This window comes from Pygoscelis adeliae, unplaced genomic scaffold (assembly GCF_000699105.1).
Source record: "Pygoscelis adeliae isolate BGI_AS28 unplaced genomic scaffold, ASM69910v1 Scaffold1, whole genome shotgun sequence".
NCBI lineage: Eukaryota > Metazoa > Chordata > Aves > Sphenisciformes > Spheniscidae > Pygoscelis > Pygoscelis adeliae.
Window position 1 is genome coordinate 1,644,568 of NW_008824051.1, and position 12,708 is coordinate 1,657,275.

General features: G+C 42.3%; 1 protein-coding gene across 1 annotated transcript in view; it reads right to left on the reverse strand.

Annotated features, from left to right (window-relative positions):
- Positions 1–10,630: 10,630 nt before the first annotated feature.
- Positions 10,631–12,708, reverse strand: part of STON1 (stonin 1) — an 11,652-nt gene continuing 9,574 nt past the window's right edge. The window contains exons 3-4 of the mRNA XM_009333612.1: positions 11,099–11,301; positions 10,631–10,705 (exon numbers count right to left, since the gene is read on the reverse strand). Coding sequence (XP_009331887.1) covers positions 10,631–10,705; positions 11,099–11,301 — 278 coding nt within the window. The remainder of the gene's footprint in view (positions 10,706–11,098; positions 11,302–12,708) is intronic.

Genomic DNA, 12,708 nt, shown 5'->3' on the forward strand with positions numbered 1-12,708 from the left:
GTCGGCCCCGCCCGGGCCCTACTCTGCCTTCCTGTGGTGCCCTGCCTGTTTTCCTCCCTATCCCTGAAACACCCCATGCAGTGCCAGACGCTGGGGCGTAACGGGGCGCTGGTTGCTGAACCCGGGTTTCTTCTTTCAGCTCCCGAGACCAAGAAGAGGGACCAGCCGCTGCACAAAGCGCGAGGCCGCCGAGGGGCCCGGGGTGCAGTCCGGACCCTGACCTCTAGCCTGAAACTTCAGCTTGTGAGCGTGGGGGAAAGGAGGCTTTGTCTGGAGAACCACAGTTGCCCTGTAGTGCGAAAATACGCCTAGGAAAGCTGGCTAGAAAATTATATTATTTTGCTCTAGTAAACTCTGAAGTCATTATTACCTCATAAACAGGGAGATAGCTGAAGCTACCAGTTTAAGTAGCAGCAATCTGGTACAACTACTCAAATTATTGCTTACATTTGCAGCAATCTGTTCATATATTAATACAGAGATTTACCAATTTAGCAGTTACTCATCTGGAGAAATGTTCATTACTCTCATATATGTAGGAAAATATATACTTTGGTCTTTATACACCTTCTGTCTGTACAAGGATCAGTGTTACCCTGATGATTCTGAGAACCTAGAAATATCATCTTCTCTTTTTCCTTTCTTTTCCCATTTTTAGGTAGCTATGTAGTTACAGTGCTATTTGGCTTGTGAAGGGGAGACTCGCCTGTTAAGCTTTAATTTTTAAGGCTGACTTACAGATCCTGAAAAATGAAAAGATTTTAATGAGAATACTGACAGACCCTTAATTATATAGCTAGACTAACACCTACAATAAAAAAAGAAGGAACATCCATAATAATATTGTAAGTTGCATTTTCATGAGTGAGACAAATGCTATTTGCTATTGAAGTAATTTTGCTCTGCAACAAAATATGTTTTATGACACTGTCTGGGTCTTGAATTAAACAGCAGTTGCATATTCAGCTGTTCTGTATGCCCTGCATTACGAGGAAAAGGCGAGCCACGTTGCTTTCCTTACAGAGTAATTTAAATAATAAAACATTTTTTTTTAAAGCACAGTGCTCATTTGCAACTCTCTGGGATAGTGCATACCAACAGCATCATTATTATTCTCCTGTCTGGTTAGTCCTGTCACGTTAGCAGGGATAGCGGGGAGAAGTTGCAGCCTTTAGGATCTCACTGCGCCCTGAAAGTTGCAGATGGTGATCCTGCAGCTGGCTGCGACTTACTCATGAGACAGATAAACCTGATGCAGAGCCATCTATCCGCCAGCATACTGTACAGCAGCTTTAGAAAGGTGGAAGTGCAGAAAGAGGATTTATAAATGGGTTCCCTGCTTTCTACCACCCTTTATCTAGGGATTACAAAGTGCCTTGAAATTGGAACAATTTGTATGCCTAACTTCAAAAAGAAAGAGAGATTGGGGAGCTTGATACCAAAGGACTTCTCACCTGTTTCAGATAGTGGTCGGGTTACTTTGGCTATGTCCACGTGAAAATGTGCAGACCAAAGCAAATGATCTTCACCTTGCACTTCAGGTTGACAGAGCGTCTCTGTAGTTGTACATACCTAACACATCCCACCAGCAGAAGGCATTGTGGGCATACCCCACATGTTGTAAATTATACCCTTTTATATACCAATACCAAATGAATTTGGTGAATACCAAAGCTTTGGTGAATACCAAAGCTCCGTCACCAAGGTCAACGTGTCAGCTCCCTTCATGCAAGGGACAGCAGACTAAGCCTACTGATGGTACACAGCTATCGCTGGGGAGAAAGTAAAAACTGGGAATGGGAATACAACTTTCCAAGCTGTACAGGGTGGTTGCAGCAGGCGCTTCCTGCTAACCAGGGCACTTACACTTTCATCTGAGGTCTTTTACAAATGCCTAGAGAAGGTGTCTTTTCATCCAAGCACTGCGAGCTGTTTGTCTGCTAAATAGCACAAGAAAGCCTGGTATACGCTGAAAAAATTAAATCGTCTCTGAGCAAGAAAAAAATATAAAAATATCTGTGAATAGCATTACCCATACTGACTGGCTAGCTTTGATATCGGTGGTCTTAACCTAATAGCAGTGTCCTGCGGTATAAAGCGCAACCCTGTAGTGATTTTCATGCTTATGGATTTTGTTAACATATAACCCCACTTTTAAGAAACTGGGGCACAGACACACCAAGTATCTGCCCAAGCTCACAAATGGCAGTCGGGAACAGCATCCAGGTTTCATCAGTCTTGGTTCAGCTTCCGATCAGCTCTCCCTGCTGCGGTCTCTTTAACAGCTCACAAGAGTTTTAGAAGTCAGGCTATCGAAAAGATTAGCATGCTGCTCAAACCCTCCTGATTTTTCAGGGTTTTTGTCAGCATTTGGGATAGTGCTGCTTAAGGGCACCTCAAACATTCGTTTACTGGACAGGTTTTAATTTGTAATTATTTATACTCCTCCTGGTACATGATGTCTAGAGAAGATTTATTTTTGGATGATGAACCTTTATTAATCATTAAAAAAAAAAAATTTACCGTTTTCAAATGCATTCCCTCTGGAAAAGGAGAGCCCTCAGCAAACTCAGATGCTTGGTAATGAATGCCCTCTTCTGTTTAAATCCGGCATTGCCGCTGGAGAGGAACACGGCTACTCAACCGCAGGACTGCAGAATTCTTCCTCAAGGCATATTTTACAAATACCATCTTGCGCTTCTTTCCAAGTAAAAGTAATAATTCTTAGGAGGAACCGGGTTCAGAATCCGGGCAGTCCTCATGGAGATGCCTTGACATGGGCAGAACTGTAATTTCATTTTAATGATATTCTCTAACATGTTCCCTTTGTTTTCAGCTGTTGACTCATAGATACATAACACTCTAGTCTCATAACCAATTTTATTAACAGCATGATTTTGTTATAAGCGCCAGCATTTCCGTCGGAACGCTGAGACAGATAACACTGGGACCTGTGATTTCTTCCTCTTTCATCTATCATGGGTGACTCCTGTTTCTTCAGGGGCCTCTCCTTTTTTACCTGATTTAAACCACTTTATCAGAGGAACCGTAGAAAGAGCCGTCACGTAATTCAATTTAATGACGAATTTTCAGGACACTGGGTGGGATAAGAAGGGCTCTGACCTGTACAAACTGCTATGTAAAAATGGCAGTCCTGATGGATTGAATACACTGAATGGTACTGTGTCTCTCAGCTCCTTGATAAGCCCAGAAACGTGTGTAGTATGAGTAAGCCTAATTAAGGATGAAATAAGCCTTGCCTCTCCTAAATACTCACCCTGATACATATGCCTTATGTGGAGAGAAAGCCTCAAAGGGAAATAGCAGCCAGCAGCCACTTCACCGTCCTTATTCTTGTCCCTGCTCTCTAGCACATTTCCTGCTGGTGCCCAGCTCAGCGCTCGTCTCCTGTTCCCTCACCTCCTTTGCTGTCTGTCTCGTTTCCCTGGGTATGACATACAGATGTTTATAGTACCCTCCTTCCCCAGAGAGACCCCAACCTCCCACCTTGTGTCCCCAAGAAAAGCCCCAGCCCAGCTCCCTCCCCTTTTGTCTGCTGCCTTTGCCTTCATCGCTCTCCAAGACCCTTCCCTGCCATCTTGTTTTACCCTGCTTCATCAGTGGTTGAAATCCCACCCCCTCCTCACCATCTGTAATTGCCACTTACCTGCTCCCGGGCTCCCCGGCTCCAGTGGAGAGGGATTAGCTTACAGGGGCATGCAGAACCACGCAGAGGCAGGGTACAGCAGGAGGGTAAGTGCCAGAAACATCACTCCTCCTTAGCTGAATTAGATGCTGGAAGTTCATAGTCGAGCAGACGATTGCTGAAGTCCAGCAGTTTTAGCGTGAAGTTAAATAAGAGCCGAGCGGCATGTTTTGGTCAAGGCCAATTTGCTCTGTCTAACTTTGCATTTGGCAATTTGGAGAGGAATAAAGCTGAGCGACCACAGTAGCCCCTCTCACCAGCAGTGGGTTTTGCAGCATCAACCACACCACTGAAATCACCCGGCAAGTGACTTAGAGAGACAGGTTGAAGCACAGCTTAGCAGTCAGGTTCTCCTTTTTACTGCCTAATTGATACCAGTTTAATTCTACTAAAGAATGACTCAGACGTATGGAAACTAACCTGCATTGCTATACTGGGTCTTGGAAGCATTGATGTGAGGACCCCAATATTTGCTTAAGGTCATCTTCCTGAGCTTCCCTTTCAGAGCAAATGTGGTTGGGCTCCCGCTGTCCTAATACTTGACTGTACACACCTTTTTGCTCTTCTTCTTTTTTCCGAACTCTACTTTTGAGTAGATCTACTGCACACCCCTTTTGACAATATTAACCACACAATTAGCAGCAGAAACGTTCAGTAACTTGTTCCCATGGCTCTGTGGAAACAGTTTCAGCTAGCGTGCTGTGGCTTTCCATGAAGGGGACTAAAACAGCCTTTCACCTTTTCTCTCCAGGCAATGGATGGCTCCCTCCATTTCAGATGAACCGTCATCTAAATCCTGGTGTCAGTACTTACATTTAGACAGTAAAATCTACTCAACATTACAGATGACTTGACAGACAAAGGTCCCTCCCTAGGGAGCAGTCCGACAGCAGTAGCTTACCTCTGGGTATCATCAGGCTAATACCTACGTTCTTGCTTTAAATCCTCCGTGTTCCACTGCGGGGTTTTATTTGATATTTTCATTGCATCTCTCTGCTCGTGACTGTGTCATTGGTCCCTTACAGGAGCAAGATCTTCCTGTCCAGGAAGATAGGTTACTGTTACCGACAGCTGTACAGATGTGACGCGGGGATGCTCAAGACAGATTGAGCAAGTTCTTCTGCTCGGTGCGTAATGGCAGCACGTACTATATGAAAGCAGGGAGAGCTGCACGGTGTGGCGCTGCCCTGAGCTGTGGCGTGCCACAAGTAGGCACCAGCTCAGCTTATTCAGGTAGGGCACCTCTCACTGTGCCCCATCAGTCTCACAGCCACTTTGCTTGTCTCCGGTGGCTCTGCCCGTGTGCCCCCTTCTTCAGCTGCTCCCAACTCCTCCTCCTCCCCGCCCCAGGAGAGCATTCAGTTCATTTTTCCCCCCCGTGGCTACTTGCAACTTCGTTCTCAATAGCTTCCCTTGAAGGCACTTCTCTGCGTGGGTTCCTCACTGCTTTTTTATTTCAGTCCCTTTTATAGGTAAGCTTTTCCCCTTGACTTAGAGAGGCAATGGTTCTCCTTAGCCCTTGCAAACAAGCTCTGCCCACTGCCCTTTCCTTCTGTCAACTCCCTGCTCACTCCCTGCCACCTCCCTCTTTACCTCCACCACTGGACCCTCATCATGGGTCTCTCCTGTTCCCAGAATGTCCCCACTTCTGATTTTTTCCCCTCAGACTTTTATCATTGAATATGGAAATGGAAGTTATTCTCTATTAAACCGAAAAGGCCATCACAATGCAATGTAATGCTAGACTGTACCTACCCACAACCAGAAATACCTAATCACGCTGGGTTTTGTGGGATGGCAAAGCAGAATTTGAGCTGATGCTTTTTCTTTTATTTCTGTCAGTAAGGACCGAGCAGGGAGCGTGAACATCACTTACAACATATTATGATTGTTATTGTAAAAAATTACAGGTTGTTTTTACTAAGGAAGGAAGAAGGCTATAAAATAGCACATACTAGGCATAGCACATACTAGGAAACTGCCTGGAAAATAAATGTTTTCATGTTTTTACTTGTGTTCTAGAAATTTGCCATCTCACTTTTTCATCTACCTGAATCATATTGTTCAACGATACTTTTAAACATTGCAAACTGTTTAAGCTGTGGAAGGGGACTATACTTCTAGACACCTGCTTTCCATTTGCAGGTGCTCAATGAAGGATAGAACACCAATGAACTGAAAATGGATGTTAACTGTATTTCCTCATGTTTCCCAGAATAGCCAACTGGTTTGCTACAGAGACAGCAGCACAGGACAAGTGGCACGATTATTTTCTACTTTAAGCCCATTCTTTGAATGCTGCCCCACAAACCTCTGCCTTATACCCATATTTCCCCACAGAGGTTTCACTATTTCCCTAGTAACAGCTCATTTCAAGAACAGACTTTGAAATTTGTGAAAGTCTTATGCAGTTGTTGCTACATTATATTCAAATATCCCAGAGAGATTGGAGGAAGTACTGAATAGGAAAAAACACAGTTATTCTTTGGCTTACTGTTGTTATGCAAATAAGGCAGGGAAAGGGCCTGCCATAAATGATCATTAATGGAATACAGTGCATCATTCAGCTTTCTGCAACTAGCTTTATCTAAGACGAGGAGTGATGTCCCCCACTCACACACAGAGTAGAACTGCTCTTTCTAATAAACTGCAATACCTGATGATTCGAGATCAACCAGTGAATTACAGTAAACGTAAAAGCAGCTTGATAAATTTCTAGTGAGGGGACAAGAAACTGCTAGTTTGAAATACAACTTTATTTTTTTAATCAATATGCAATCTACAAAATGTTATTACAAGATTATCAGCATGATCTGTTTATACTTATACTGACAAAAGACCCAAATAAAATTGTATTTTCCATTAAGAATAACACCACTGCTTCAGAGTTATCAAAATTATAGCTAAGAACTACTAACTGCAGCAGTTAGTTACTGTGTTTAGTCAACAAAAAGACAAATAAATGTAAAATAGAGGTGTAGACACTAACACTGCAGCTAAGAAGTCTGTCAAGTAAAATAAATGCAACTAAAAGCAACACGTGAAAACACGTTTTCAGATGTAAAGTACTTTTGGACAATTAATACAGAATCTGGAGGGAAAAAAGGCAAGAAGCATAAGGATGACAGTGGCTTGCATCACGTTCAGTGGAGTGCACCATCATCCTCCTTTCTCGAGAGCTGCTACACAGGGGCAGCCGGACCATCGTTCCCAATCACTGCAAAGCTTCAGCTTTAACACTCAATAACACCTCTTTTCCTCTCTTTTGTGCTCTTTTCTGGTTGGAATAAGCAAGCATTGCAGGCTGCTTGCTTACTAGCATCAAGAATCTTCTACAGTGGGTTTTTTTCTGCCCATTACCAGTATTCCTTTCTTCTTTTTTTTGCCTCTCCTTTATTCTTAGAGACTTTGATGCAGATCCTATTTTGTCAGTTAAAAGACTTCCATTTACTTCAATGGGTGTTTGAATCCAAAATTACATCAAGTACCATTTACCTACAGTAATACAATTAGTATGAGAAAGATGAATGCAAAGATAAAGTTTGTCGGTTTCAGGAAATACGACACTTCTTCTAAATAAGGCAAACACCCCATAAAAATAGCTGTTCTCGTTGATTTCTGTTTAAAATATAAAATATCCCAAACCCTGCTGGTCCTTTGTGAAGGAAACACAGTTAACATCTAAATGCTGCCCTGTAGTAAATGTTAGCGAGGTGTCAGCATCTTAAGTGACCCAAACAGTTGGAAGAATTTCAGTGACTGCAGGCGCTAGCTGTGGGCAAGCAGAGATCAGATATACGTGAAACGTATTCCTTTGCACGTTGCCAGTCCACCTCATGGGTTATTTAAAGCTCCAATCCTTCTGCTAGTTGTACACTGAGCATCACAACAGCTTATAGCAACTGCTCCTCATCTCCATTCCCCTCCCAAATTACAGCTATTACTTATAGTCCAGATTTCTAAAGAATCAAAGCCAGTATGTTTACTCACTATCACCTGCTGTAGCCTTCATAGAAAATGTTAGCAAATGAGTCTTAAATATTGAGAATATTTGTTCAGTAGGTTGTACTCAAAGGACATCAGAGAATGCAGAAGAAATACTAGAAAGGGGAAGCCGGGGGGTTTCTGCTTTAGCACGTTGCAATAGAGAAGGAAATTAGAATTTGATGGGGGAAAAGAAGTCAGACAACCCAAACTTCCTTTCATTAAACTGCAGCCTGTTTTTAAATATTCTGACGGCAAGGCATACAAACATCAGTCTGAGACTGAACAGGGTAATTATTCAGCCTTAGGCTGCACTAATTGTCAGGTTTAAACTGAAAGCCATGGATTAAACAGAGTAACTTTCTTTCAGTGTGGCAATATTTCTGTGGAATTAATTCCCTGTGATCCTGATCCAATTCCGATTAAAGTTAATGGCAAGTATTGCAGGTCTCAGATGGAAATCCAAGAGTCTGCAACATAGATAAAGCTGTAACTTGACCTTTTTACGTTAACGAGTTCAGTAAGGCTGAATGATCATTTGCACCATACCAGATATAATACAGACTCACTAGCAGGAAAGAAGACTTGTACGTGGCTGTTCATCACTTGGGCCATTCAAAACAAGGGGGGTCAACGCTACATGGGCTTCTTGAACACATCCCGAGATACAGCAGACACCTGACAGAAGAAAAGCAGCTGTTGCTTCTGCAGGACGCGTAACACCACCAGGTACCGAATGCCCAGGAAATGAGTGCTGCGAATGGGGATCCCAAGGTGAAAGAGTCCCAGAACAGCCTGGCTGTCCCCTTAAAAACAGAAAAATAGGGGCTAGCTGGGCAAGACAGGCTTTGGACAATAACCACTGCTAACAGATTTATTGAATTAGCTGTGTTAACGTCAATCAAAACAAGTCAGCCTCAGACAAAGGTTAGTGCAGGTGTCTGCAACACGTTTGCTTCCTCTACATTACCGAGCAAAAACGTTAATAGATACTGTAGCTCTGGTATAACCAGGGCCTTCAGCAAATTGCAGAGTTCTGCCATGATGCTAAGTATAAATGTTTTGCCCCTTAGTTCAGCTGAGAAGTACGTAAACCAAAATTAAATATGAATAAAACAGACCAAACATGACTTGAAGGTGCTAATGGCTTCTCAGGTCAAAACGGGTGGAGGATGCAACAGCTGAGACATATTTGGATCACTACTACACTCAAACGCTTGCTTAGATTTATAATAATACAATCTGCTAATAAAAAGGGATATATAGAGAAGCCAAAATACCATAATAGTCTATTTGGGGCTTTGGCAATGCAATACCCATGAAAAACCTGCCCTCAGGACTTACTATAGAATCTATTACCTATTTAATTCTTAGCTTCCAAATGGGGGGAAAAGTTTGTTGTGATGAACTAGGTTCATATTATGGCCTTCTGTTTCCTCAGACTGGTAATTTTCTCAGTGCATATCCCACATATTTCTACTTTTGGGGAATAACCTCTGTATTTTTACACAGTGTTTATATAAACAGTTACAAGCTGTGACAAAATATAAAGTGAGCCTTAGTGCATTACTATATTTTTGTCCTCCACTAATTTCAGTTTGAAGTAAGGATAATTTTAAAAAAACTGCAGCACAAAAAACCAAACCAAACCAAAACAAAAAAACCTATTAATCAGGAGCAATTTTTTCCATTTATCAGATTTTTTCAGACCTGAAATTACAGCCTGCAGAAAATGACAAAGGCGATAAAGACTGAGGGGAACCATTAAAGCCTTTCCCTAAATGCCAATAATTTGTTGAAAACACAGTTAACACATTGATACAGGGTTAGTGGCTCAAGCTGCCTGCTGAAGCGTCACAGCTTCACTTCCCTTGCGACAGTCTATTCCTGCATTGTTTCCCCACAGAAAATGCTGCCTTTAGAGCCAGTAGCATGAACACATCTCCCTTCCCGTGCATGGAAAGACATGCCCTCTGTCTTAAAAGTTACTCAAAGCAACAGCTGCTGCAGTTTCCAAACCAACATCTGGAACTTGCATCCTAAAGGAGACCCACAGCAAATGGCAGCAACCAGCCATTTCTTCGGTTTGTGGGGAAAACCCTCCACTGGTGTAAATTCTCAAAGCTTCATCAAATGAAATGGGCCTGGACTGATTTACGCTTGCTGAGGATCTGCCCCTTGTCTCACTTGCTGCAGTAGTGAAAAAGATTTGTCTAATGCTGGCACAGAAACTTCAATCACATCTGCCATATGTTTTTTTGCCCAAGAGATTACTTTGAGCGAACCTATAAAGTGCTGGGGAGGAAACGCTCGCAGCCACAGAAAAATGAAGAATATTATTGCAGAGGAACTTTTCCCATTTTACCAATGAAATCACCCAGTTTCCAACTCATTAAGTGAGGCCCTCGTTGAGAATAATATTACAACTTGTTCTGTTCACATATATTGAAGGGAGCAGAAACATGGGGGACTTCGGTTTTCAAACACCACTAAAAAATGTAATTGCTCCTGCTGGACCTTACACAGATGCTGGCCTGCACATAAGCGCTCTGGCAGTTTTTATTGCTGAATATTATATGTCCAAGTGACATGAACTCTTTGAGTAGTGCCATTAGGTTTCAAAACGGAGTATGAGACCATTCCCAAGTCATAGATACGCAACAGGAAAATAATATATTACAATCAGTCAACTAAGTGCTCACATCCTGCAACTCTTTACAAGGAGCCCTTACGCATACCGCTATTCCCGTGACAGGAAGTCTACTTGAACGCCGGCCAGCAGTACTGATTTGCAGAATCAAACCCAAAAGCACTAAAAGAAGAAAAAAATTCAATGACCGTGTTTATCCTAAACTAGGTCACTGCGCTTCTTCTAACAATAGAATTTCCTATGTAAATTGATTCCGACTAATATCCTATGACGGTGCCTCCTGTCCTCTTTTACTGCATTAGGCAGTTGCCAGCCTTATCTGGATCTTCTCCATCAAGCCTAATCCACTTCTTTTCGATTTCAACCTGTAGTCAGAAAACAAAAAAACCACCAGGTAGAATTAGCAAGTAATTGGGCACTGAAAGTGGCATCTGCAGCAACGGCACAAATAAAAGCTTTGACACAGAATCAAAGCATTTCCAGACCCAACAGATTTCAAAACCGCTACTCCCCAAAATAGCTCAACTGAGGATAAACACTGCATTTGCAGTTCTGTTTTTTAGCATTATCTTTGATCAGACAAGGAATTATTTTTTAATGATTCTTTTCCTCAAAGTCATTATCACAAGTGTATGCAAGATGTGTTTAGAATACAAGATATGTTTAGAATACAAAGCACATTCGCCTTGCAAATACTGTATGGGGGAATGGGGAGGAAGAAGAGGAGGAAAACATTGAAAGTATAGCCCTGAAAATACCTGGCAATTGTAGAAAGCTTTCTGAACCACGTGTTTCTGGGGCTGCACGTCACTCTCTATGCCCAGCGACTTGACTTCTGTTCCTGAGGCACAGGTATCGTGAACGACGAACTGGACAGTAGCAAATGGATACCAGTCCGATGGGATTTCCTGGTCTGATCCGAGTTCCAGTTTGTAAGACAGACTGTGTGGATGATCTGAACCTTGGGAAAGGGAAAAAACCAAACACCATCAGTTAATTATCTTTTCTTTGTTTACAGCGCAAGGTTAAGCTGCTAGCAAGGGAGCACAGCTCTATCTTTTATTAATGCAGATCTGTTGTTATGATACAAGATTATTCTATCTATAATCTTTTACTACTTGGGCATAAGGTCGTCTCTTACTCATTTTTTCTCTGCTTCAGCACACTTTTCACAATCATTGCAGTTTTACAAATTAATTAGCACAAGATTTACCAGATCTTCCCAGCTTCCTGTTAAGAGAAGAGTATTACAAACTTAGGGATTGGTTGCTAAATTCAGACTATTAGGGAAAAATCTCAGTTTTCACTTAAAAATGCATTTCTTACTCTCATAGAAAAATAAAAACCAGCTTAGCCAAGGCAAAGATGCCTCCCTGTGTCCAACAACCACCCTTTCCAGAGCCCTCTGCTGTAGGAATTTTAGAGTGTTTATTTCAAGTACTACAGCTATCCTGTGTAACATCATTTATTACAGTATGTCTATGGCAGGAAGATAAAGGCGCAGCTCAGAGTGCTGCTCAAAGAAGATATATCCCAGCTGCCAGGATAAGGGCTACCTGGACTCCCTTTCTAGCTTGGTTTGTTATGGGAAAAGAACATACTCTGTTTCTTCCAAACAAAAGTATTACTAAAGTAACTGTCATGTTATAAGGCAGAGTTCTGAAGGACTGCCCATGTACTGCAGCATATCCTAAAGTAACATTAATCCAGCCTTAGATCCTAGGGCTCACTGGCTTTACCATTGCCACATATAAAAAATGCTAAGGGAAAGCATTTCTCCTCCTCCTGGCACACAGGAACACTGGGGTGGAAAGCCTGCTTTCCAAAGAAACTGAGGTCAGCAGGCTCACGATGTGCATGAAAGCACTGTAATATAATACAATGAAAAGAATAATTTGTGTCACAGCTGCCTCTCCAAATTCTTCAAGGCAAAAAGCAGTAATTCTCCATTTCCCCTCCTCTCCAGAGGATCTGTACATCAGCACAGACAACTAACTACCATTTGGCTACAGGCAAAAAAAGGCAGAGAAAGGACTGGCCATATTTTGTCAAAGGCAAGCCTGGCAGTGTATATTTGGTTTTCATCCATTATACTGAACAGAATCTCAAAAGTTCAGGCAAAAATGTCCCATTCTTTATGCACTCACTTTCTCCGGTGGCAGGAATCAATTTTGTATCGAAATGAAGGAAATACTGAAGACAGAGTTAACGTACACTGAGCTTTATCCATCCCATGGGAAAAATCGCTATAACACTCCACATCCACAGGCTCACAGGCATTTCGTAAGGCAAAAATAAATAAAAAAAGCTACATCTCTTGCTCCTGGGAGCCTTGGGCTGGGTGCGTCCTCTGGTCTGTGCTGCAGGT